General features: G+C 39.8%; 1 protein-coding gene across 2 annotated transcripts in view; it reads right to left on the minus strand.

The window, feature by feature from the left end:
* Positions 1-12,407: 12,407 nt before the first annotated feature.
* Positions 12,408-26,931, minus strand: part of SPRED1 (sprouty related EVH1 domain containing 1) — a 65,635-nt gene continuing 51,111 nt past the window's right edge. The window contains exons 5-6 of one of the 2 annotated variants that reach the window (XM_075425936.1): positions 23,234-23,392; positions 12,408-18,189 (exon numbers count right to left, since the gene is read on the minus strand). In XM_075425936.1, the coding sequence (XP_075282051.1) occupies positions 17,530-18,189; positions 23,234-23,392 (819 nt within the window). In that variant the 3' untranslated portion in view covers positions 12,408-17,529. The remainder of the gene's footprint in view (positions 18,190-23,233; positions 23,393-26,931) is intronic. The other variant, XM_075425937.1, reaches the window with a different exon arrangement.

Raw genomic sequence — 26,931 nt, forward strand, 5'->3', positions numbered from 1 at the left:
CCTAGTGGATGAAGGAAAGGCTGTGGACGTCATCTACCTGGACTTTAGTAAGGCCTTCAGTACTGTTTCCCGCAGCATTCTCCTGGAGAAACTGGCTGCCCATAGTGTGGATGGGAGTACTCTTCGCTGGATAAAGAACTGGCCGAGCGTAGAGAGTGGTAGTGAATGGAGTTAAATCCAGCTGGCAGCCGGTTCAGTTTTGGGGCCAGTCTTGTTTAATATCTTTATCAATGATCTGGATGAGGGGATTGAGCGCTCCCTCAGGAAGTTTGCAGATGACACCAAGCTGGGCAGGAGTGTCCATCTGCTTGTGAGGGTAGGAAGGCTCTGCAGAGGGGTCTGGACAGACTGGATCAATGGGCCGAAGTCAACTGTGTGAGGTTCAACAAGGCCAAATGCCGGGACCTGCACTTTGGTCACAACAACCCCATGCAACGCTACAGGCTCGGGGAGGAGTGGCTGGAAAGCTGCCTGGTGGTAAAGGACCTTGGGGTGTTCGTTGACAACCAGCTGAACATGAGCCAGCAGTGTGCCCAGGTGGCCAAGAAGGCCAATGGCATCCTGGCTTGTAGCAGGAATAATGTGGCCAGCAGGAGTAGGGAGGGGATCGTGCCCCTGTACTCGGCACTGGTGAGGCTGCAGCTGGAGTACTGTGTTCAGTTTTGGGCCCCTCACTACAAGAAAGACATTGAGGTGCTGGAGTGTGTCCAGAGAAGGACAACGAGGCTGGTGAGGGGTCTAGAGAACAAGTCCTGGGAGAAGCGGCTGAGGGAGCTGGGGCTGTTAAGTCTGGAGAAGAGGAGGCTGAGGGGAGACCTTCTTGCTCTCTACAACCACCTGAAAGGAGGTTGTAGTGAGGCAGGTGTTGGTCACTTCTCCCACGTAACTAGTGATAGGACTAGTGATGGCCTCAAGTTACGTCAGGGGAGGTTTAGATTGGCTATTAGGAAAAATTTCTTTAATGAAAGAGTGGTCAGACATTGGAATAGGCTGCCCAGGGAGGTTTAGATTGGCTATTAGGAAAAATTTCTTTAATGAAAGAGTGGTCAGACATTGGAATAGGCTGCCCAGGGAGGTGGTGGAGTCCCCATCCCTGGAGGTGATTAAAAAATATGTAGATGTGGCAGTTTAGGATATGGTTTAGTAGGAATGGTGGTGTTGGTTGGATGGTTGGACCTGATGATCTTAGAGGTCTTTTCCAACCTATGATTCACCATTTGCATCAGTAAGCATTGAAGGTGAAGCAAGTGCTGGGAAAAGCTCCTGAAAACCAGTATATTTTTTGTGGATTGTATTTTTGGTTGGTGGGAAGGATTTGTGACATTTTCTTTGGGGTTTTATAAAGCAAATATACATAATGTACCATTAAATTTTAATTCTTGTCATCCTATTGGTTCTTTCTGCTTTTCTTTAAAACCTGGAGGACTCTATGCCACTTGTAGATATTCTTTCCATCCGTGTAGCACTGTGGATAAATATTATGAGATGTACTTTGGACGTGACAAGGGTCATTTCTTCATAGATTTATACACAGAGACTTGGACAGAATATCAGAGGTTGGACAATACAAAACATTTTTAAAGCTGCCTGTTTTCCCAAATTTACATAGACTTGAGTGAATAAGACTCAGAAGGGTATTTGAAAAGTGAGTATTTCTTTTCCTCTACACAAGCCATCTGAGGTGAACAGAGTTTCATCTCTCTGATGAGGAGGACTACCAGACAAAAACAGCTGCCAGTATGACGAACTAGCATGCCTTTCCTGGGCAAAAGGGTAACAGAGTATTTTTATTTTTTTTTCTGTTCATACAGTACATATATGCTGTTTAAGAATGAGAAGTTCAGTTATTTCATTATGTTGATTGCTAAAGGGCAAAAGGAGTAAAACAGGGTGCCAGCTCTGAACCCTGGTCCCTCTTCAGTCCTGATGTGGCAGGAGGCCTTTCCCAGGGAGAGTCAGGGGGATATCGCCACGTGTATTGGGAATGACTGGGAAGGCACACAGAGTGGCAGTTGTCCATCTGATGGAAGTCTCTGGTGCATTGCTCTGTAAAAATTTTGCCTAGGTTTCTTCATCTACAAAAGGAAGAGGGAGATGGAAGACGACTGGAGTAGAGAACAGTTTTTCTACTTTAAACCCAGGATTTGTGCAAAATATTCGGTGCTTTGACCATAAATTAATGAAATTCAATGAGCATTAGCTATTAATTTCAGAATTTTATTTTGTTTCGCATAGATGTGACCATGATGAACTTTGATTAACCTTTCTATGCATTTTGCATTGTCATACTTTGTTAACGATATTCCCCTTTTCCTGTTTAATGCTTCATGTGGTTTTTTTTTTTCTTCTCATGACAAAGCATTGTCTAGTTAGGTTTATACAAAAACTTATCCAACTATTAGGCTTTATTGGAAACTAATAGAGTAAAGAACTCACTATTAAGAATTAAGGCAATTTAAGAGGGATACGTGCATGTAGTAAAGGTGGCACGGAATGACAGGAAAAGGGCAGCAGCTTTAAATTAAGAAGGGAAAATGATGTAATAATGAGTAAACCACAAAACAGAACTCCAACACAGTGAATGAGCAATGAAAATAAGGTAATAAAAAGGAGTACTGAACTAGCTCATGAAACATGTTATTACAGTGAACGTTATGCTAGCACTGTTTATTTTGCTTAGCATTATGGCCACCTTCAAGGTTGCTATGACAAATGTGTGTGAGCGTTTAACGGAAAGTGAACTTTTTTTTTAGCTAAGAAGGCATCCACCAGCTCTCTGCCTACTCAATTTCCTAAATTACGTGCCACATAAATGTAACTTTGTTGGCACTAGACAAATGGTAACGTTAACCACTTACAAGTTAAAACAATTTTGGAAATATTCAGTGTGTTTCTCCGTTGACATTCTTCGACCCATACACTGAAATCTATGCAGTTTTGCTTGAGAAAAGTATTCACTCAAAATGCATAGCACAGTAACAGTACCTAAATAAGAAGTTCTACTAGCTAAAGGGCTGATCCAGAGAGAAAATGAATATATACAGCTTCTACTGGATTTAAGAGAACTTAAAGTTGTTTTCATAACTGGCCTTCCAAAGACATTTTTTTTCATGGCACTGAAAGAGTCTTATTCATGTGTGACTAAGTGACACTAAAATTTATTCAAGCTTCTTAACAGCAGAGGGAGTAAAGGAGGAAAAGCACAACAGGGTTTCTCCATGCAACTTAGAAAAACATTGTCAATGGGGTTCATTCATTGAGCAGTGACAAACCCAGAGGCCCATTACCAGTGGGAATGGATGTGCTGGACCAAAGAAAGAGGGAATGTGGAATTGGGACAACAACAGTATGAAACTGAGCTAAAAATAGAGCAATACAAGGCCATTGGAACACAACACACAGGAGAGTCACACGTCGACAGTGCTGCTTCCCAGGCTGTTACATAGCGATCTGATTTATAAAGATTAAACTAGGTATTTGGGAGCTTTGGTGGCATAGGAAGCAGGTGAGGGGTTCCCACCTGGGCTAGCAGGACATGCAGGGGGTGCGATAGAAGGCTAGAGTAGCCTTGCACCATTTGAAGCTGTGTAGATAGTGCTTAATAACGTTCTTAAGTAATGAAAACACTAAATCGCAATAGAGTGGGGTCACAATGGAAGTTCTGAGGCAAGAAGAAAAGCTGGTGTAAAAAAAGAATATGAGATCAGGGAGCCCACCTAATCAGACCTCATCATTTCAAAAGGAATGGATCCATTCCCTCTGTTGGGACCTCAAGCTGAAAGTACACTGCCCTCTAACCCGATAATTAAAGGATTTTGTGATATTGTTGTTGGAAACCTTGACATATGCTTTCTCTTTCCTGAAACAGTGTTTAGCAGATCCTTTTTTTGCAAGCTTTTTCTCTTTTTTCCTAGAGGATGATTGGTGGAAAACTCTGTCATGGTCTGTACATCTCAGCACGAGATTGCACTTCTGTTGTTGGGGTGCCTGGTGAAATGTAACGCTGCCACTGCCAGACGAGCAAAAACATTGGGAGGCTTCAAGTCACACCATGGGAACCTGTGAGACTACAAGTGATATCAACCACGTTCTTGTCTGATGTTTGTTGTCAAAGATCCATGCTCATAACAGATCTCCTAAAGAGATGGCCATGACCCTGCCAAAAGGACTCTAAAGCACTGTGTGTATAGAGGAGATCCTTCTACAAACATTCCCAAAGTTGATGTCCTTCTAATGCTGCCGGTGGCAAATAGCAGAAGAGCCTACCCATGTACATTTGCTGCTCAGGGAACACTGTATGTAAGCAAACAAGTGACTGAGATCAAGATAAAAACCAAGAAACACTTTTCTGGGATGTACTTGGTGATGGGAGAGGAGCAGAAGCACCTGGCTGTGGAGAGTTTTCTCGAGACATCCCATTCTGTTTCGACATGGGAATGGACATTTTTTGCTCTTTGTGGGGACACGCTGTGGTTCACTAAGCTCTGTCCCACTGAAAAGAAACTTTTCATGCCATGTCTATGCAGAGTGCTGCGGGAGATATTTGTGTTGGTAGAACAGCTAGAATGGCTGCGATCAAGTTGAATGCAAGAGCAGAGCTAACGCAGGGGTTGAGCAAGGTTGAATACCAAGCCGCCAAGGTAAACCCCATCTCAGCTTTCTCATTCTAGTCCCTTCATGGCTTAAAAAAATGGAAGCAACCTCATACAGCTGATGTTTAGCATCAGCCCTCAATAACTTGTCAGGAGCTATTTCACCTGGAGAAGACTGTCAATAAGCCATTTTAAGACATTGTCTACTGTGTTATTTGGCTGACTGATAAACTGCTGCTTGCTAACTCACATAGCTACAGGATGTAAAACTTTTAGCAAGTTAAAGTTTTTGGAAGAAACCAAGACTGTGAACTCAGCAATTCTTTGTGTTCGCCCCATTGTATATGAGCCCAGTCAACTTTTTAAGCGATTTCACATTCCAAATGCCTATTATCTATGACCACTACAAGTTGCTGTATTCCAACATATAATTCACTTGGAGGATGCTACCAAAAAAAACCCATTTGGAAACAATCTTCGCTTCAGTCCTGATTTGACAGCACAAAATTACTGTCAACTGTCACCTAACAGTCAGTTAAACAGTCATAAACACAGAAAGGTAAGACACTAATTTTTCAGGTATTGTGGAGACACACGATGACATGGCAGGCTTTTGAATACTTCTGTGTTCTAACTATGTCCACTGACAATAAGAAGCACCTGTTGACACCCACCTCCTCTTGACTAGCTTTCTCCACTTTTGTAAAAAATCAAGAGTGAACCGACAATCTTCCATGATCTTCTTTAAACTGTCAATAGCACATCTATAGTAACAAGCTACTTCCTGTCCAAAAAAGGAAACAAGAACTTACTGAAAAATTATATTAGCATGTTGTTACCAGCCACAGTTCAGAAGTTGTTTAAAGTCTGGTAAGTGACTATCCAAACATGTCAGCAGCTGCTGAGATTACTGCAAGCAGAGTTCATCTTGCAAGTCAGAGGTGTAGTTAAGCCCAAACTACACCATGTAGTGGAAACAGAAAAAAAAGTTCATTGCAAGATGGACTGCAGCTGATGAGGTGCCATCTGATCACCCACGTAAATGCGCAAACTGAAATTCCCCTTGGGCTGCATCACAGATGTCAAAATTCCACCAAGTCCTGGCAACGCGTTCACCAGATGCTCTGACAGCCAAGACTTTCATCTCAAGTGATGTTGTGATAGTATGTCAGTTGCTCTGTTTTTGCAGACATGAATCACTCATGATATCAACCTTTCCTAAATGACCTTGCAACACATGGGAGCAGGTTCATTTCAATGTTCTTATGTCCAGTTACCACACACACAGTGTTGAACTGGGCATGCTTAACGATCTTTTCTACAATATAGTCATTAATTACACAAAGTGAGATTTTTCACACATGCAAAATTTTCAGAAGGCACAAAACCCCAGAAGAGGTCCACACACGTAGCAGGATCTAGTTTGACCATTTACAAGTCTGTATCACTTTGATATCTCGCAAAGGACAGTTCTGTAACCAACAGCCTGATACCTCCATTTGTTAAAGGATCATTTGTGGATAAATGATGGCAATGCAAACCATCACTGATATAGAACATGTACTTGTGAATTGAAGAGCAAGCCCATAAGTTTTTCTGTCCAGGTCTACAAAAAGACTCCACTGTATTACCTAAAGATTGCCTGCTCCATGGCGGGGAAGGCTTCTATATCATCCTCAGAAGATAAAAAGTAGATTTTTCAAGTGCAGGTGCTTAGGAAGAGAGTGAAAAAAAATACAAATCAAGGGATCAGGGACTTGGAAAAAAGTAGTTGTCAAGTGCAGTTAGCTTTGCACTTGAGATGTAACTGAAGTCTAAACCCTAGGCGTATGTTGAAGGTAACTTCTAGGTGATGCTTCAGCAGATATATAGCCAATTAGAAATGCTTCACTGGACAAAGAACACTGTAAGGGTTAGTTTGGAAGATCTGAAACTACTCTAAGTCATCTAGAAATATAAAGCTCAACTGGTTGAGCCTGTTTTCTAAATTCTTCTAAATAATAGTACCTGTCCTAACATATTGTTACAATATAAATCTGCTAGCATTTTCACCCTACTTCTCCCTTGAAATCTAAACGTCTATGTTAAAGAAATTGAAAGGTAGAAACAGAGAAGCTGAAGAGAGAACGGAGATAACTGTTGCAGTGAAGCAGTTTCAGTAGATGCCTATGGGCCACACATTCATGGTGTGAAGTCAGAGCGAGTCTCGCATGGTGTGAAGTCAGAGCGAGCTGGCAATGGTAACTCTGGTGCCTGCGAGACCTTTCCTCCTGCCCAGAGGTACGCTGCTGCGAGATCAGGGAGTGATAGCGTGAAAGAGTACAACCAACACACAACACTCCCACCTCCCCCCAGCTTACTTCCCACATTGCTGGAAGGACAGACTGAGATTCTTTACATGTTTTTTTAGTTGGTCTTGGTGCAAAAATCTTCTACTTTACTTACACTACTGTAAGGCCTCAAGGCAGTGTTTACCAAGAAATGAGATCTGCGATTAATAAATACGGGAATACACTACTGTCAGTGGTCAGAACTGCTGCCACAGTCATAAATGTTTGAGTCAGTTCAGAGGCATCAGGCTGAACAAAGGAGGACAGAGAGGAAAGCAAAGAGGTGACAGGTCTAAAGGGAAGAGATATTTCAGCAAAGAAGTAAGCATTTTTTGGAAAGACTGGTAGATCAATGGCGAGAAAAGCTACAGAAAGCATGAAGTCATCAAGGGTAGTGCAGGAAGGACTTGAGTCATGATCAGAGTGTTACTGAGTAAGTGGATGAGCCAGAGTTACCACTTCAGAACTGGCTGGAGGTAAGCTAGCACGCATCCATAGACAACCAGATAGCTGACAAGCAAACGATGCAGTTCAGGTACTTTCAAATTCTCTAAAAACAGAAAGAGGGCCAAGGTTTTTAGAATGTTTCATTATTCTAAACTTTGTAAGAGAGAAACATGATTAAGAAATGTGAATTGAGGACGAGGAAAGGCTGAGAGAGTTGGGGTTGTTCAGCCTGGAGAAGAGAAGACTGCAGGGAGACCTTACAGCAGCCTTTCAGTACCTGAAGGGAGCCTATAGGAAAGCTAAGGAAAAACTTTTTAGCAAGGCCTGTTGTGGTAGGACAAGGAGTAATGGCTTTAAACTAAGGGAGGGTAGATTTAGACTGGATATAAGGAAGAAATTTTTACAACGAGGGTGGTGAAACACTGGAACGGCTTGCCCAGAGAGGTAGTGGAGGCCCCATCCCTGGAAAAATTCAAGGCCAGGTTGAACAGTAGGGACATCTTCAACTAGACCAGGTTGCTCACTGCAGGGGGGTTGGGCTAGATGACCTCTAACAGTCCCTTCCAACCCAAAGCATTCTATGATTCAGCAATTATATAGTTAAAGTGTATTCTAGTAACCACTTGAGACAAATGACTGTCTAAAAACGGGATGGATGTTTGGTGCAGTAACATTACTTTGATTTTTTAGGAGAGGCATGAAGGGGAATGACTCAATCTTCTCAACTCCCCACCCATCCTTTGGCTCCGGCTGCTGAGCACAGCATAAATTTGGTAGCAGGTACAGGGTCGCAGAGCCACAGTCGTTCCTAGCACCCATGCCCAGTCTCGCCCTGCTGCTGATGCTTCAGTCTGAGCACGCGCATGCGCCTTTCAAGTATACTCTGCTCAGGCATTTTTGCCTGACTCCACTCAGGAAACTTGCCTCAGATTCCAGCCAGGTTTTAGAGATGCTTTTAAGCTAGATTAGTAGCCTGGAAAAAGTTTTGCAGGGCCTGATTTATTTATTTATTTATTTATACTAAACTATTTTAAAGTTAGTTAGCAACTCTGGGAAAACATTTTATGTGCCAAAAGAGCATGTGAAGCAGCTGTTCAGTGCTTTTGCAAACACCTGTGCATATTTTTAAGCTTACTAACAGTTGGAATAGCTTTCCCCTCACCTCAATACTATGCTAATACCTATTACTTATATTGAAGCCTTTGTTCATGAAATATATTCCTATTTTAATAACTCTGTCAGTGAAAAATATTGAGGTATAACGATGACATGACTAAAATGACAGTCTTTCTATGGTACTTGAAATATTCAAACATTAACAGTAGGATTTGCTTCCAAATCAGAGACCAGATTTATCAGGCACAAAATCGCATCACTTTCTGAGACTGCTCTCTTGCTTCTCCAAAATCTTCATTTTCTTGCAAAACGAGCCACAGAATCACTGATGCTGTACGTGACTCCTGTAAACTGCCTAGTCCAGCCCCTGCTCAAAGCAGGGTCAGTTTGTTTGAGCAGGTTACTGAGGGACCTGCCTAGGTGAGTTATGAATGTCTCCAAGGATGGAGACTCGTCCACCTCTCCAGGCAACCAGCTCCAAATGCATTAAAGCCTTCTGGATACCCCTTCACAACCATGACTTTAGAAATGTAAGTTTACTTTACTAACATGGCTAACACAGAGATGTCTGTGCAAGCCTGCCACAAGCTAAAATTATTCCGAAGTCTGAACACCGCCACCACTTTAGAACAGGGTGTTAATTGAAATGTCTGGAGAGCAGTCAACCTGCAGTATTGATCAATTAGCTATTCACCTGTGCAAGTCCCAGACAAGCACTGCTTACGAAGAGAAGTGCTCTGCACTGTGACTTGGTGGATTTCAGAGACAGTGCCTATTCTGGAAGATCCAGGACCCAGACTGTAACAGACTTTACACATTTATTCAGGTACACAATGAGGCCCTGGGGAAGTCAGAAGCTGCATAGCTGTATTCAGAAAATTTGAAATCTCTTGTGAATACTGTATTGCTTGTCAACCCATCCTGAAGAAGTTAATTTTGTGAATAGGGCCCAGGTGATGCTCCTCTTCCTCCGCTCTCCCACTCCATTCCCATTAGTCCACACGCACAATTTTTAGCTTCTGTACCACACTGTACCTCTTCAGCTCAGGGATTGCCATTCTCGCATCTCACACCTCCACCAGTTTCCGGGCTTCTAAGAACTCACTGAAGACCACCAAGCCCAAGGAAGAGCGCTCTCCTACATAAAGCAACATTTTTAACGTGTAGCTGTAACGTCATGGAAAACAAGAACACTGGATCCTGCACAGCTGGTGACTAAACAGCATTTCTAGTACTATTGAAAGCCAGCAGTGACAACCCTCCCAAACTAATTTGTTCCACCATGTTGGTTTCAACATAGTTTCAACAACTGTTAAAATTATTTAACTATTACTGATGTGATTGTTAGGGCAAGAAAGCAAAACAAGAGTTGTTTAGAGCTTTGGGGTTTGGTTTCCCCTCTCCCCTTGGAAAGTGTTGCACAATAATGTACTGGAGAGGTCATCCCATTACCCATCTTATAGACAGTTATATGCAAATAGGGAAGAGACAAATGAAAATTTGAATAAAGACCTATTGGACTCGGAAACCAATTATTTGGATTGGTCAGTCTGTGGCTGGATGCCTGCATAACAGAGAAAACTTCTCAGCGTTACCATATTCAAGAGAGATGCAGTATTTCACACTCTTTTGGCCCTTGCAATACAACTTTTAAAAACTATTTATAATGGGCACTCAGTAATTGGCAGCTATAGTCATCAGATGCACACACAGCCTGTAAAAACTCTGTATGCTGGCAGAGGAAGCTGAAGAAGATGTCAGACAACATCAAAGGAAAAAGGAACGAATTATGGAAAAAAACATAGCAAAGTGCAAGCCACCGTAACACTTCCCTCATAGGCAATGTAAAGCAACAACAGAAAAGCACCCAAGCACATTGGCAGGTACGAAGGAACAGTCAGCTCCGGCAAAAGGACAGTGATAGCTGCCAACAGCAGTAACATGCTTTCAAAACCCCTTTTACTCCAGAAATAACAAAAAGAGTCTCATATCCTCAGTTTGAAAGTAAGCATTCACGACACTACTTGCTGTTTACATGGGATACCGAACGGTAAGTTACCTGTGCTGGGGGCTAGGAGGTCTTTAATACATCTAAATAGGTTTGTTTTCTACAAATGTAGTGGAAGGAGAGAGCCCACACAGGAATGGTTTGGCAGGTTGCAATGTTGGACAAGGGGAGAGTAGCCCATAATTGAAGGCCAGTTTTGCATGCAACAGGATGTTTAATCAGCATCTTAACAGGCTTTCTTACAGCTAATTGTAGCCTTAACTGGAGAAACAGACTTGATCGATCAATACTGGGTCTGTGGTTAAAAGGATAATTCCTTCTCTTTCAAACATTTATTGTTGATCCCACTAAACACGATTCTACCATCATGACACCCCCAGTGTTTTCCATTGTTAGCAAGCTCATGAACATCTACACATTGTCCTTCATCGTGAAATCAGAACTCTCACTTAGTAAGGTTGCTCATTATCCTGGAAAGCAGCTAAATCTGTCTTTCTAGAAAGTCTCCATTTTTAGACAGCAGGTTATACTGCAACAGCTTTCATCTAGGAGTTGTTTCATTATCTACCACATAGACCTGTGTAGGAACTAAAAAGACCTGTCCTGGTCATGAGAGTTTTTTCTGCTCCACCCATCGTCCCACTGAACACTGAGATTTTTGGTCAGCCTACCTTACTCTGGTGCATATTACTCAAAATGAGAATGCAGAAGTTTTTTTGCTGGTGGTTTTTAAAAAAAATAAATACAAAAAGCAGTATATGCCAAACATGAAATAATTGTTCCTGTGCATTACTTCAAACTGACATAAATAACCATGCATTGCTAAAGACACATTGGATGTTATTTGGTGGGTACCAAGAAATGCCTGGAGTCTGCCAAATCACCACTTAGCTGAAGTCACAATTCATCCGAGAGGCTTATTCTGTCAGTGAAAGTCATTATCTCCTCAAATATTCCCAAATTTCTCAAGTCAGGGCATAGATATCTAGAGCTACAAGCTCCTTGAAGAACGGACTTACCTCTTTCTTTCTTTTCCTTCAGGTGAAAACAAACATTGCCAGTCATTCACATTATACAATACTCAAAGGTACTCAAAGCCTAATTTGGTCAGATCCCATTGTGTGTGCATGCACATGCTGACCAACCTCCAGTCAAAGGCGTGAAATCTGGGATTATTTTTGACTCTCATCCATTTACTTGTTATGTCCATTTCCAAGCTCTTAAATTACATTATATAGCTCAGTGTTCCGAAATGATAGAAGTGATGCTTTAACCCTACAGACCGAATGAAGTCTTCCTCTTCTGGTACAGGAGCGCAGTGATCCATGACAGGAAGCCAAAAGGTTCAAGAATCAGTGATACAAAACTCTGAGTATTAATTGCTATATGGCAAGGACTAATTGGGATATTTTTATGAACTCTCTTTAGAAACTGGCCACCAGGTCTGTGGTCTATAGACTATAGTCTTGATTTAATTTATAAGCGCCCAGCAACTGAGTTTGACTTACCTGTCAAAAAGAAAAAAAAGGGGGGGGGGGTGGGAGGCAGCCCCTTCTCTATCCTTTTTTTCTTGTTCAAAACGAGAAGACTGCACATTATCGATGATGATAAAGTGGATTTGTCTGAGATCGAACACTAGGTTTTTAATTTTTATGAAACCGTGTTTAATCAGTCACTTTCTTACATCTGGTCTTCACATAGCCCTGTAACATTCTCTATTAACCCCTCACCTTGTTTGCCATTATTTGCCTGTTTCCTCTCTCTGGTAGAGCTGCATTTTCAAATCAGTTAAAAGCTCAAGTATCAACAGTTAATAGTCCATGTAATGATTACACCCGGTAATAATAAAATTCAACTTAGAAACTGATCAGAAGAACAGTGAGAATTACTTTATTGGTTGTACCCAACAAGAAAACACCTGCAAAAGCTAGAAGCAAATACAATTCAGTTTAGAATAATCCGTCCTAAACCCTGATCACTGAACTTTCAAATTACAGTCTCACAGATTGCTATGTGTTCATTATTTTTCATGGACTGATCAGTTTTCCTTCCTTTTCCAGTGCGTGTCTTATTCTTTAACTTGCACAAAGCTTAGAATGATATGCAGAGATACATATTTTTGTGGTGGGGTTGAGTGGGAACTCAGATAAACATGATTTGTATGAAGGAATAGTGACCTCCATAGCATCATGTCAAGGACAAGTACTGCTGCAGATATAAAGCAAGCTAGCACAGGCACACTTTTGTTTAAAACATTATAGCATCTCTTAAAAACAGTTCTTATGATGAAAGATGCTGGAGCTTGAAGGTAATACAATGTTTCTTTGACCAGTCTTAAAAACATAAAATGATCTGATTAACATTTTGTTTAACTAGTAAACAGAATACTATGGCACAATGATTACCTGTATTTACATCTTTTTATTCTGTTCTTGGGCTGCAACATTTAATTTCATACATGCTGTTCTGAGTAATCCCAACACAGAATGGAGAAACATGTCAGTTGTTTCATTTCAAGATATTTTTGATCAGGTAATTACAGGAAAAAAAAAACATTTGAACAATTTTTACGGTGTTATCTGCTATGTCAACTTACAAGGATATGATGTAACAAACAAGTTACAAACTTAAATGGCATATTTACATTATCTATTCAAAGTACCAAGCTATACTCGTAAGGAAACACCTATGGGATGAGTTAACTAAATTATACAACATTTAGTAGAAGAAATAGCAGTTGAGGTTTAATGGAAACAATGTACACATGAGGCAGTTTGAGGTCATTAGGGTGGAAAGCAAATGGCACCAAGCGAAAGAAGGAAAACTTATGTTCAAAGCTGCAGTATAAGCTGTACATGAAGGCTTCTTCTTTACCAAATGCTTTGATTTCTTAAACAAACCTCAACTTTTGCAATTAAGAGAGAGAAGCTTTCAGGAAAAAAAAAAACCAAACCCAGACAACCCCCCCCAGCCCGCCCTTGTATTTATCATTGCACGGAAGGAAACGGAAGTTTTATCCACCCAGCTGCTGGACTAACAGTACCACAAGGCATGTTTTAAGAGCTATTCTTTTGTTGCCAGCCACAACCCTCGATCTTCATTTTAGTAATCTGAACGTATCACTGTACTGGCTGCATACTGTGCCATAAGCTCTGAAAAGATTTCCAGTGTAATTTAAACCTGTGCACTATGTATACAGGAGTTCAACATGTACCTCCAGGTACATACACACGAACAGAACATTCTGAAGAGAACACATCTGAAATGGGAATGTTATATTCCAACGTGAAAAATTAAGACATTCTTCAAAATACCTTTGTTTGTCTAGAGGGAACTGCATTGGTTGAGACTGTCTGGAACATCCCTTACATAAGCTCTGGTAAGGCATCCAAGTTTTATGCCATCATTTGCTGCTGTTTACTCAACAGTTACCATAGTAATTGTAGATTATTATCAGGATAGTGCTTTGATCTTGCCCACAGCTGTAGGCATACCCTTCACAACTACTGAACCGCATGTGCGAGCGCACAGCCCCATCTGCGCATACTCAAAACTTGATTCGTATCACAAACCAAAAGTCCAGATTCCCTCTGCACCAACATCAAAACTCCATCACTTCGCTGTGGGAAAGAACTTCAAAGGGGAAGGAAAAAAAACCCCATGGGAAAAAAAAAAAAAAAAAAAAAAAAATCTTTCTTATAAACCCAGTGACAGAATCAAAACAATTTTTCATTTCATTCCTGATTTTTTTATGCTCTTGTGTAACAGGCCATTGTAACTATTTTACACCTAACAAGATATATGGTTAAAGCATTTTTACTTTCTTTCAATATTAATAATGAAAATGAGGAAGCATGATGAGATAAAGAATCACAGTAAGAGTTCAAATTACTATTTTGTAAATTCATACCCAAAGCTTAACATATTTCTGTAGCTTAGGTAGCGCACGGATAGCCAGCTAAACCACTGCGTCACCAAGCACCGAGCCTGAGCGCAGCTGAATGGCTTTCCCCCAGCAGGCGGTGTGTGAGGGCTGCCAGCGCTGAACTTCTTCCCCCGCTTTGCTTTCAAGGGGAGATACTTCATTTTCATTCTAACTGAGGCTTTCAGCAAGCAAGGGACTTAATATTCAGTGATGGTTTCCCATGCTCGGGTCTTCCCTCCAAACACCACAAAGATCTGCTACTACATGCCCAACACACCACAGTTCTGATGCTAACGGCGAGGGGAGGAGTGAGGATTGGGGAGGAAATTTCTCTTTTCCCAAATGCCTAAGAAAGTATTACCAAAGAGACGGAATAGGTGTTACACGCTGTCAAGACCAGAAGATGCCCAGATGTAACAGCCCACTCTGGAATGGGTTCGCTGTGCGTCCACCTCCCACTACCCATCTCCTAACTGCAGCAGTGGGTGAGACCCCCAACAGCAGCAGAAAAAGCACGCGTGCATCCTTACTAGGGTCAACCCTTAGGCAACCATGTCTCTGTCTGTGCGCTTCGTTCAGCCGCTCTCAGACCGGGCATGCAGGCTGGCGCTTCCAGCACACGAAGAAAAAGTGGACACAAGTCAGTTCAGTAACCCCTTTTAGATGGATCAGCTCTTCAAAGAGGAAAGCAAAAGGTGAAAACATTTCAGCAGCAAAGTGGTTAAATGCCAGGTGGAAATATTAATGCACACATTCAATAAAAATATTAAAGCATATATGTTTCATATAAAATACAGTACAGGACCAGGAGTTTCACTACATGTCTAGTGCTCAGAGGGAACTGTTAAACTGGTTTCTTGCCGAAGTATATACACAATACGATTCTATAGCACTTTCCTCTACAGCCAGCAAGTTCTTTTCTTAGGTTGTTCATACCTCTCTTCACCTTGAATTAGGAACCTAGCACTTATAAATATTAAATCCCTCTCATTCCCTAGAAAAACATCACCATTTTTTAATCAAAGTTGTTTTAAAGTTAACAGTCTATTCTAGGCAACCAAGTTTAGCTGAAAATGTGTGAAGCATGAAAATCAACCAGAGTAGCAGCTTTCAAATATATAAACAGTAAAAACCAAGACTGCTGCTACCGCACGATATTCTTGGACTTGATTCATCCAATCAACTCTTAATACAAAACTAGAAGCTCTTCCGTAACTTCTACAGGTATTAATATATTTGTCTTCCTTTCAATGTGAAATAAATACTTTGAGATGATCTATGTACACAAGGTGGTCAACTCAAGCTGTAATATAAATATAAATGTTTTCTTTTAAAAAGTATTTTACAGACAGATAATGTTATATACATTTGCTTATTTTACTTCTGGGCTACAAAGGAAAATTAATGTCACTGATACATGCGGGAAGAAAAATTACACAAAAGGTACTGAAGAAATGCATAGGAAGTGAGAAAAGTCAGTCACGTGTATCTTTTAAAACCAGCTAGGGTATTTGTTTGTTTAATAACAAGGGTGTGCTGAGGACAGTCTGTCCCACTCCAGCCAGGATATCAAACAGGCACCTTCGCTAATGAATTGCGACTGCTTTTAGTGTTTTACACGTCTCTAATGAGAAGTAAATGTTTCTTACTTCATGACAGAGCAAAGCATGAAATATTTTAGAAAATTCTCTACGGGTTAATCAGTTAATTTTCATCTAAAAGTTAAACGCTTAGTAAGTAGAAAGCTGTAACAAACACTGTACACCATATGCCACCGCGCATACACACACATACGCACACTCTCGCTCCCTCCCACCCCATCCTCCCTCCAAATTTCCTCAATTAAGAAGTTCACTCCAGCTTTGCCTGGGCTGTAATTTATTTCTCAAGCTGAGTCTTTCGTTGGTGTTTTTGAACAAAACACACAGTACTTTTGTTCTTGCCCGTTCAAATGAGAAAAAGTTGCAGTTCAAAATAATGAAAACAATTTCACTTTTGTTATTAATCTTTTGTTTTAATCATAGTACTTGATAAACAGCTGAACAGGATCCTAGTTTAACAAAAGGATAAACAAGAACACTGATGACAATTTGTTACAACTGCCTTAATGTACCTTTTCCTTAATGAACATCTGAATATGCAATAAAGTATTTTTGGAGGACATCCCAAAAGAAAACAACTTGCTGGTTGAGCAACAGAAACAACTTCCTTTTTGCTATTATGTTGAAATCAAAGTCATTTATATATAAAAATAAATGTTATGTTCTAACAAGAACATTTTAGACAATTACATCTGTGCTTAACAAAAAAAATATTGGTCACTGAAGACTAGAATAATTAATATTTTCAAGGTTTTTAGATTATCAGAATGTATGAATACAATTCAACACAAACTGTAGCTGAAGGGAAACAGGACTGAAAATATCAATTTGTCCATCTGGAATAAAAATGTGACTAAATTAACTAATTAAATATTTAAAATACTACCATGGAATGTGACAGTAGATACGGTCCATACCTACTATATCAGAGGGAAGGAAAGTTTAACATGTAATAAGTCGTACCTTACACATTTAGTTAAATATAAACATTTGTTATTTATACATAAAGTCGCTTCCAAAAAACTATTAATAAGTGATTTAGTTGCACTTAAAATCAGTTTTGTTTCTCATTTGCCAAGTATTAACTTTTCTTAATCTTAAATCAACTGTCACTAGTGCACTTTTAGTTAAAATTTCCCCTCAGGTAAGTTTTAATCCTTTTAAAAGAGCCCCCTCACCTAAACCATGAATGTACAAAGTGGCAAAAGTTAATCCCTTTTAGTATAATCGTAGTTTATATACTCATTTTATAGCCAATAATAAGAATAGGCTTTCCTTTGCAAAATCTCCTTCACAACTCGCAACAAACGCCACGCACTCAAAGGAAATAGTTAGGCATGGCTGGCACTTGTAAAATGCCAAGGTCTGACAAGTCTTGTTGCTTCCTCCACATCAAGCATCTTGCACATGGAAGAAGATTCCCTTCAGCTTGCCAAAAAGCTTCCGCAAATCCAAGTCAGATGCTTCCCGGAAACAAAGATTTTTCAGCTCTGTTTGGCACAGGACCGACTCATCCCGCAGCTTTATGCTTTCCTCCACAGCACCCACACACCTCACCGCAGTGATGGCATGCTCTCAAGGGGAGGTAGCAGCACATACATGGAGCAATGAACGAGAGGGCCACCAGTGCTAACCAGCGTAAGCAGAACTTGTCATCACTAGTGTCACACGAGCAAGGATCAGAGAAATCTCCTTCAGAGTCTGACATGCAGTGATACAGCATGCTCTCTGCGCAAAGCATGCAACTAACTTGGTAGATACATCTTTTAATAGGATCTGGTGCATCTTGACATTTTCCTCTGCCATTATCTTCATGATTAAACCTTTCCTGGCAGTATATACAGCGGGAACGCTCACCATCCTCTTTTCTTCTTTTGGAGTTTTTAAATTTTGATGAGGAAGGCTGAGTTTTAAATACCACAGAACTCTTTGAGTCTTTCAGGGAATTCAACTTAGTTCCATCCCCACACGGGTATAAATAGTCAGATTTTTTACTGTCTGATTTAGAAAATGGTATATTTGAGTCTGCATCATCCCTCTCCAGGTCGTTCTTCCACATGTCAGGATGCCTGTAGTCTGCATAACGACGTATCAGAATGTCACGAGGGTTTATTCTAACAATTTCATCTTCATCCTGAAAACTAACGTGTCTGATCGACTTCAGTGGGACCTGAAATGGCAAAACAAGAGAAGTTTACTATCATGAAGTCCCAAAATCTATGTCCGTTTACAATGTAAAATTTAGATCAGAAAATTAAAAACCAGGATTTTTTTCTATGCTGCTTGAAGATAAAAAATTCAGCTTATTTTCTTACTATTACAATTTACAGACTTCCCCACAATAATGAGCCTTCTGCATGATATTAGGACCGTAAGCTTTAGTACTCTTCCCTGACGTTTTAGTATCTCATAAGAGCTTTGGGTATTTTGGTACCCACATAAGACTTCATGCTGTTCTGTGAATTATGCTCAAAAATCAGGTTTTAACATCTTACAGTGGTAACTAATTCCACAGATCACTTATGTCTTACGTGAATTTGCTGATTGCACGTCAGTGATGATCCACCGCTTTAGGTTTAAGTCCCTGACACATTCACTTTGAGTTACTTGGGTTATCTAGGAGAAGCTTCCCTTTATTCCTGCTCTAAGTTTTCAAACTCCCTCCACTTTTGCAACAAGAGTATTGAATACTGGTTACTTATTCTCACAGCTATGTTTTAGACAAGGGTTTTGCCATATGAAGAATAATATTCAGTTGCACGATCAATCAGGAACAGTGGCTTCTAAATGCATCTCCCCTTAGCTAACACACAGTACGTACATCGATTAGGTTAGGACACCGGCAGGTAAACACCTCAGTACTTTTTGAATTCTCAGCTTGTACTGAACTGACCATAATCCAAGACCTTTTACCTCAAAAGGCAAGTAAGAAGGAACGTGCTAAACGCAGACAAAACAAACAGCAGAGAGATAAGACAGAGTTCTTGTTTATTCTGCCTTACGATCAAAAGGCATGGGAGCATGAAACAGTTGTTGAAGGTGGCAAATTTGAATCATTTGAATTAAAATACTATAGACCTTAGGTACACGTGTAAGATAGCGGGCTGCCACTAACTGTTACTGGAATCACCTTACAAGTGACTTTCAAGAAAAGGTGCAAATAATGACAGGATAAAAATTTAGCACGTGTGTATGGAAGGAGCTCCCGAAAACAGCAGATAAGTGCAGCAAAAAAAAAGTCTCAGCATGTCCCAGTATTCCTGCCTTACAGACAGGCAATTATTTTCCTGCACTGGAGGGCTATTAGAATTGGAGCCAGAATATAAGCAAGTTTCAAGTCAAGTTCTGCCTTTTTCTCCTGTCAAGTGCACAGCGTGCAAACCATCTCACAGAAAAGACTGTAAAAAAAAAAAAAAAGAAAACAACCCTCCCCAGCCTATGAGCCTTACAATTTCTTCCAGAATTATGAATTATTTGGGAATGCACCTTTGGCATCAGTATCGTTGCTTTGAGATTGTTTACCTTATTAGTACTAATCAGATCAATAAGAATTAATGTGTCACCATTCCATAGTCTAGGACAACCGTTGAACTACATGTTCCTAATCTCTTGCAAGCGTGTGACAATGAACTACCTAAGATGATGTTTTAAGTTAACACACTTCTATTCCACTTTGCATGTGTCTATGCTCCTACTACACTGAAGTCTGCATGACCTGGTTTTGGGGTAGGAGGCAGAGGAAGGAAGAGGAAGGAATAGCTTCTTAAAATATGCCAGCTTCTGATTATGTAAGAGTATCTGTAGCCTGCTCTAACCATCACTTCCCTGCTTGATAATCCTTGTGTGATATATTTTAAGTACAGAACTGTAATTAGACCCGCTTTGCCCTGGGAGTTACAACTGGAGTATGCTGACAATAATAGGTTTTTTTTCTGGGCTCCAAGCCACGTAGTTGGCCTTCCACCAGGACTCGAGGATATAGGGTGAAGAAAGCTTATATCCTATCCAGCTAACATCACTGCCCTTCCATACTTCCTCAGGCTCCGATGCAAGCAGTTAGGCCTCCCCTTTGCTTATAAAAGCAGAGTGCTTCTCATCTCTAATCTGTTTTCAAACAAGAGAAAGGGCCTATTGTTTTAGCATCAATAACTAGCTATGGCTAATTGACTTTTTTGAACAGTTAACACCATAAATTTATTTAAGGGAAAAAGCACCAAAAATGTCATTACAATTCTGTATGTTACAGGCATAAAGGACCTTTATCCCACTACTCACTCAGAAAGCTATGCGTGCATTTAAGACACTAATTAAACCCTACTGTTTAAAGGAAAAAAAACCCCAAAACCTCAACCAAAAAACTCATCCTCAACCTCCCATTCCCCAGCCAGCCAACAGCCATTAAAGATGGCTAATACTAACTAAATACTAACAACTGCAAAATTTGATCTCTCCTCAGTCTTTGAAGGATTTTTATTTGTTTGAGCAGAACACACCACATACACAGAAGTCATTTCTTATTTTCAAGTCCCCAGCCAAACACCAACTAAAACGCTTAAGTTCTGACAAACTTGGTAACAAACAAGGCAGCATTACGTTTTTATGCAACTGATATTAAGAAATCACTTTTAAGAAAGCAAGTGTGAAATGCTGAAAAACAAGCAAACAGGAGAAATGTTGGAAAAGCTTTATTTATAGTATGCTTACGTATTGGGTGTTTAATGGGACCTATATGAAATCATGAGGTACATGAAACCTTAAGAACAACACATAATTCAGATTCTTAGGTACAAATACCAGCAAAATTCAATGAGACTAATCATAGAATCATAGAATTGTTTGGGTTGGAAGGGACAGTACAGATCATCTAGTTCTATCCCCCCTGACATAGGCAGGGACACCTTCCACTTGACCAGCTAGCTCAAGCCCAACCTGGCCTTGAACATTGCCAGGGAGGGGCATCTAATGCACCTAGTCCTCTAGCCACTCAAAATTATAACTTGGTACAAGTGCCATCGCTGTGTAACAGCTGCAGCAGGAAGGGAGGAAGAATATTACAGTAAACTGAAATTCCACAAAGAATCTCATTATGAACATCATTAGCCAACTGGAAATTAGGCAGAAAAATTTTGTTGACTCGACTGAACTGCTAGTATCACACCTCACTTGAAGGGGTGCACCTTTGAACATGGCATGGCCACTTGCTTGGTAAGGCAGCCTTCACTGTCTCTCCTCAAAAGAGATACACATGACTCTGCTCAGCTTGCAACTCCACAGCATGAGGACACCAGCAGCTGACTGTATCATCGCAAAGTACTAAATTTAAGTCAAACACACATCAGTGTATCAGAAGATGAAGAGCTGAGGGACTTTTTAGTAACTGAGGTATTTTTAGTAACAGTCAAAGTATTACAGGTAAAGATCTGAACTGCCATTAATCACTACTTTAGTTTAAGGACGTATCTCTTGAGCTATTCAACTTATGAGCACAGTAAGAGCATTCAAACTTATTTATACAAAATTGAAACAAAATAGGTATTTACCTCCCGATCTGCTGTGCCACATGGTCACATGCATGGAGTTCAGCAGACAGTGCAGTGTGTGCACAAACTGAATGTGAGATTTTGTTGACTTGCCTATGTTCTAAATATGTGCACCACAGGACCATGCAAAAAGCATGGAGTGTCAGATGCAGGTGGTGCTACAACATGAGAAAAATATTTTAAAGAATATCTACTTAAGTTTTGATGGAACCTCCCATAACTTCAGCCTATAAGAACTGAATTCTAGCATTGTCACTTCAAAGAAATTCCTATTTAAGTGGACAGGCACTGCCAGCTATACCACAGCCTAAATTAGCATTTTCTCATCAGCCAATTCTGTACGTGTTCTTCAAACATAAAGGTATTTTAGGCTACTGCACTTCTCTTTACAACTCAATGAGCACTAACAGCACAGGTTACTGTAGCTGTTAAGTGTTAGCTGCAATAACCTAATCACCCATCTATTCTATCCTAAGAAATATTTACATTTTCTTTGCAAGTAAATGGGAAGAGGGAAAAACATGTACCTCTTGATGAACAGAACAAAGAAGAATATGAGGTAACTTATACAAAGAGATAATTGGAGCAGATCAATGAACAAAAATTAGAAGTTCATAATTTCAATCTATTTAGTTAGTTCTCCATAGTGTTTACTACTTTTTGCCCAACAAAGCAGTTAGAAAGCAGCTGATCGAAGACTTTAATACATCCTATCTTTCTTTGCAAGAATGACTGAGGGAATTAAAAAGATTTATTTCAAGGAGTAGAAATATTTTCTGATGAAGTGTTCACAACTACTTGAACTTGCATTCTGCTTATACTAAAAAGCTTCCCATGTGTTTGCTTCAGACATAAGACCCTCAATCAAATTAATTATCATCCAACTCACTATTAAGTCTACTTCTACAGTCTACAAAAACTGTCAGTTCTCTGAGGCTTAGAAAGAAGCAAAATGTGCATTGTTAAAAGCAAAGCTGTAAAATGTAAAATGTAAAAAAATGTAAAAAGCTTTCCGATGTAATGTTGTATAAATATGACCTCTTTCGAAAAATGTCTGTACATCAGCCTTCCTCACATTAGTGGGGCTTTTTTCTGTTTTGAGAATCTGTTTATCAATAGCTTAATACTTTTCATGTGTAACTGATACACCATTTTCCCTTCTGTACCAAAGTAAAATATTTTAAATAGGCAGCTTGAAAGCATAAACAATGTTTCACTAAAAATATTTAGCAAAAGCTCCTGACTGTGTAACACATCAAAGATATCAATTTTTAAAACACTTTTCAATATTACTAATCAAAACAATATTAGTATACATGTACCTGAGATTGAGCTCATGGCCAATTAATGTTTTCTGAACAAATTTAAACAGCTTTTCAAGGCTGCAGATAGAGAAGTCTGTAATACAGAAATCTGACTTCAAAGAAAATGGAAGATTTATTCATGTAGCCTCTGCACTACAAGCATAGGTAAATACCTTCACAAAGCTTTACTCTGCTGTAATAATGCTGTAATATTTCAACTGCAAAGCTTGTATTGATCATTTCAAGAAGTGGGGAGTATAGTACTACATACGGGGACTTAGAATGAAAGTGCTTTCTTGTCAGAAACTACACACTGTGCCATTAATGCAGCAAGCAAAGTAAGAACCACTTCTTTTGTTGGTAGCCTTACCTGGTTAGGTTGGCTAGGAAAACAGGCTCTCCTGGCGTTGAAATCTTCAAATGATGAAGGCCTTAAATTTGCACTGTTGTAAGGTTCACTGGTTACTACAGTTTCGTGTTGGAAAAGGTGATCTTTCATTAATGAACCTGATGTATTTTCTTGAGTAGTCTAGAATACATAAGAAGTCCCTTGAAATGATTTTGTATTTAAACAAAAACCACACCAAACCCACTAAATTCACATATAAATGCATTAATATTCTACATAACCTGTTAGAGGCACCTATAAACACAGTATTTTTAAATACACATTTTTAAAGTACTTATAAGTAGGCAGGTATTTTCTTTACCATGAGTCAGCCTTGGAAAAAGAGAGTTCCTTCCCTGCAGAGCATACACAACTTAGGCATTAGAGATACATGCCTTTAACTCAGATGCCAAATCAGAATGAGGAACTTCCTTCAGGAAGGAGAGATTAGCCCAGTCTCTGAGATTATGCTTTCTCTACCTACCCACGAGGCTGCCAATATTTACAAATATACAACTGGAGGAAAAAATTTCTGAGGCTAGTAAGGCAAAAGCTAGTCAGACCTTCTAATAAATTAAAAGCAAGATCAGCTGGAAAGGAACAGAAAGTCAGTTTTAACATATATTGGCTCAGTTAAAATATCTAATTACAGCAAGTGTGTACTAAACAACTAATTAATGTCTTTTTGAAATTAAGGTTGTGTCAGACAATTTGATACAAAGATGAGACCACATGGCAACACATAATGAGATATCTGCAGGACACGTGCCACTCAGAATAAGGAAGAGGAAGTATGTTTGGGCAGAATACTGGCTTGTGAGATGATCCAGTTTCTGCAAAGAACAGAAAACCAAACAGTTCTCATTCTTTAAGCTTAACTGACTGGGATATACTTAGAATAAAGCAGAGCATATTGATACAAATCGCATTGGGCTGCCAAAAAAAATGTACTGTACAATGTTTTGTTTGTATTGAGAGATGCTGTAAAGTTCACTGGCTGTCATCATCTGCTAGCACTGAGAAAATTCCTGCATCATCCAACTTCCAGCAATGAGAACGTTTCAGCTTTATTGTAAGAATTTGTACATATCAAGAAAACTTCAAGGGGGAAACAGTAACAATACAGCAGAAAACTACGGAGGCAAAGGCAATCCTGAAGTTTTGGCAGGTTAAGTACTAACACAATCATTAGTTTTCATTTATCAAAATACTTAAGGAACTTATTCTGGGATTACATTAGCACCTCATGTACATAAAAGCCTAATGTATCAAGTTTTAAGACATCTAGATAAAGTAGAAGTAGCTGTTCTGCAGCTGATCCTTAGGAGAAAGAAAATCATTGCATCACTAAGAATTTATATATTGTTCAGAAGCACTCTGGAAAAACATTAAAATTATTAATTAATTAATAAGCAGCTTTAATTAATGCTAGAGAGCATACACCCATGAAAGACAACAGCAGATTAAAAGTTCCATTGAAAAATTTTTAAGACAGGCAAAACTCCAGAAAGGACTTTTTTCAGATCCTTGAGCATGACAACACCAATAAGCGATCGACCCTGTTGTCAAAGTGAAATTTTCTGGTGAAACAGTGTTGGGAAAGGGGTACAAAAGAGACGTTGAAATGACTGTCAAGAGTTAGATTTCATGGATCTATACTTATTTTAAAAGCAAAAAGCAGGAAATATTAGTGCAGTATCACATCTTCCTAGCAGGAGGTACTCCTGCAGGTACATTGCCCAATGACATAAAAAGCTTCCAAAACACTGGTTCAAGCCACAGGAGAGCTGCATTCAGAAAGACGAAGAAATGCCTACAACTATTTTTGGTTTGAGCGATGTTAGAAATGCTTACAAGCAGAAACTATTTAAGCCAGGAACACACTTAACAGCTAGAAGCCCTTATACAGAAACCACAGTGATAAGCATTACCTAACCCCCTTACCCCTCCAGCTATTATCAATTTGAGTGGTGTAGGGAGAAGGATGAGAGCCGCAAAAACTATTACTCCTTCCTTCCCAGGGAAAAAACACATACTACCCACAAGCCAGCCCCTATCCCTGTGTGAGATTTGCAACAGCCTGCATTATTTCCTGTCCCTGCAGGTGATTCCCACCTTTTTTTCTTCAGAAATAAACCACCTGCACTACAGAGCAAAAAGGACACATGCCCATGCTCACACTGACAGACACGGAGACACATGCGCTCCCCTTGGCAGTCAAGAAGGGCTCCGGCTAATCAAGGATACAGGCGCTGATCATCTATTACAGCGCTAACGAGCAGCGCCAGACACTGAAGTATGAAATATAAACCCTAATCTTAAAACAAGCCTTTGTGCCCTGTATGCAGCAATTATAAAGGAATGCTTTTATAAAATTCCAACACAGACACCGCAATTCAAGCTAATTGACTTCCAGGACAAATTTGGGGGTGGCAGGAGACAGAGAAAGGCATCTGACCTTTGTAAGGCAAGAACTCATGAGACAGCTGGTCGGAAAGCACAACGCTCAGCTTACCAACCTAGACACTGCAGGTAAGTGGACACAGCCTAACTTCTGGAATTTAAGAAAAATGAAAAGCAAAACAGGTCAGTTATGATCTTATTTAGCCTACAAATATTCACTATTCAGAACTACAGAAATGCCAGAATAATATCCTGACCTCTGTATTTTTAATTAAACTGATGGTTTTGATACAGCCAAGCCATGTTTACTAGTATCAGAAAGGCTTTCTTTGGACGACACTTCCTGTTCCAATGTGATGTTTTATGACAAAGGTCACAGCACCTGAAAACCCACATTTATAATGGAAACACTGACAACCTGAAGGCTGAGGCCCTAGAAACAAAAATGCTATTGTATTGAAAATGCATTTAAGTAAAAAGCAAATGTGTAAAGTTTTCCACAAGAACTAAGCTTGGTATATTAAATACAGAGAATACTACACACAAACACAGATGCACACATTCCCCTTTTCTACTGTCCAAAGCAATTACACCGCCCACATTCAATATCCTTTAACCACAGCCTGCAAAGTACAGTACTGGCATAGGTTATTCAGTATCATCTGTAAAGTAACCTACGCCAGTTTTTAATGCACAACGGAAATCTGGTTTGCTCCCAGCTGCTGGTATAATAATTACTGTCCTATGGTTGCTAAGAGATACTCTGAATTTTTTTCCAAGACTACTAAAACATTTCTGTGTGCGCAGGCAAAAGGATGCTGGGTAAAGCAATAAAATGACTCCAGCTGTAGCTATCCAGCAGAATTCAAAGCCAGATGACAGCTGTAGAGAAAATGAAAACCAGACTGAGCTTCTCCTCTTCTTCAGATTTTCTCTCCTTACTTCTCCCAGTTTGCCAGAGTTAAGTCTGGGAGAGAATTCAACATTGTTCTGCAAACATTGTTAAAAATGTTCTGCTCTGAGTTCAATGACTACACAGAAGGATGGATGAGAGACCACATTTCCGTTGCATCCCAGTTCTTGTATGTACTTCCCATGAGGCCTGAAAATCTGCTGTTTGATGCTAACCAACACAAGAAGCGTTTAGATGTTTTTTCATTAATTTTTTAATTGTGAATAAATGCTACAGGTTTCAAAAACATTTGAATAACTTCCATCTGCTTTAGCTATTTTAGGACTGATGGAGCATCTATTTTCAAATTTGGCAATGAAACTAT

This window comes from Opisthocomus hoazin, chromosome 7 (genome assembly GCF_030867145.1).
Source record: "Opisthocomus hoazin isolate bOpiHoa1 chromosome 7, bOpiHoa1.hap1, whole genome shotgun sequence".
Lineage (NCBI taxonomy): Eukaryota > Metazoa > Chordata > Aves > Opisthocomiformes > Opisthocomidae > Opisthocomus > Opisthocomus hoazin.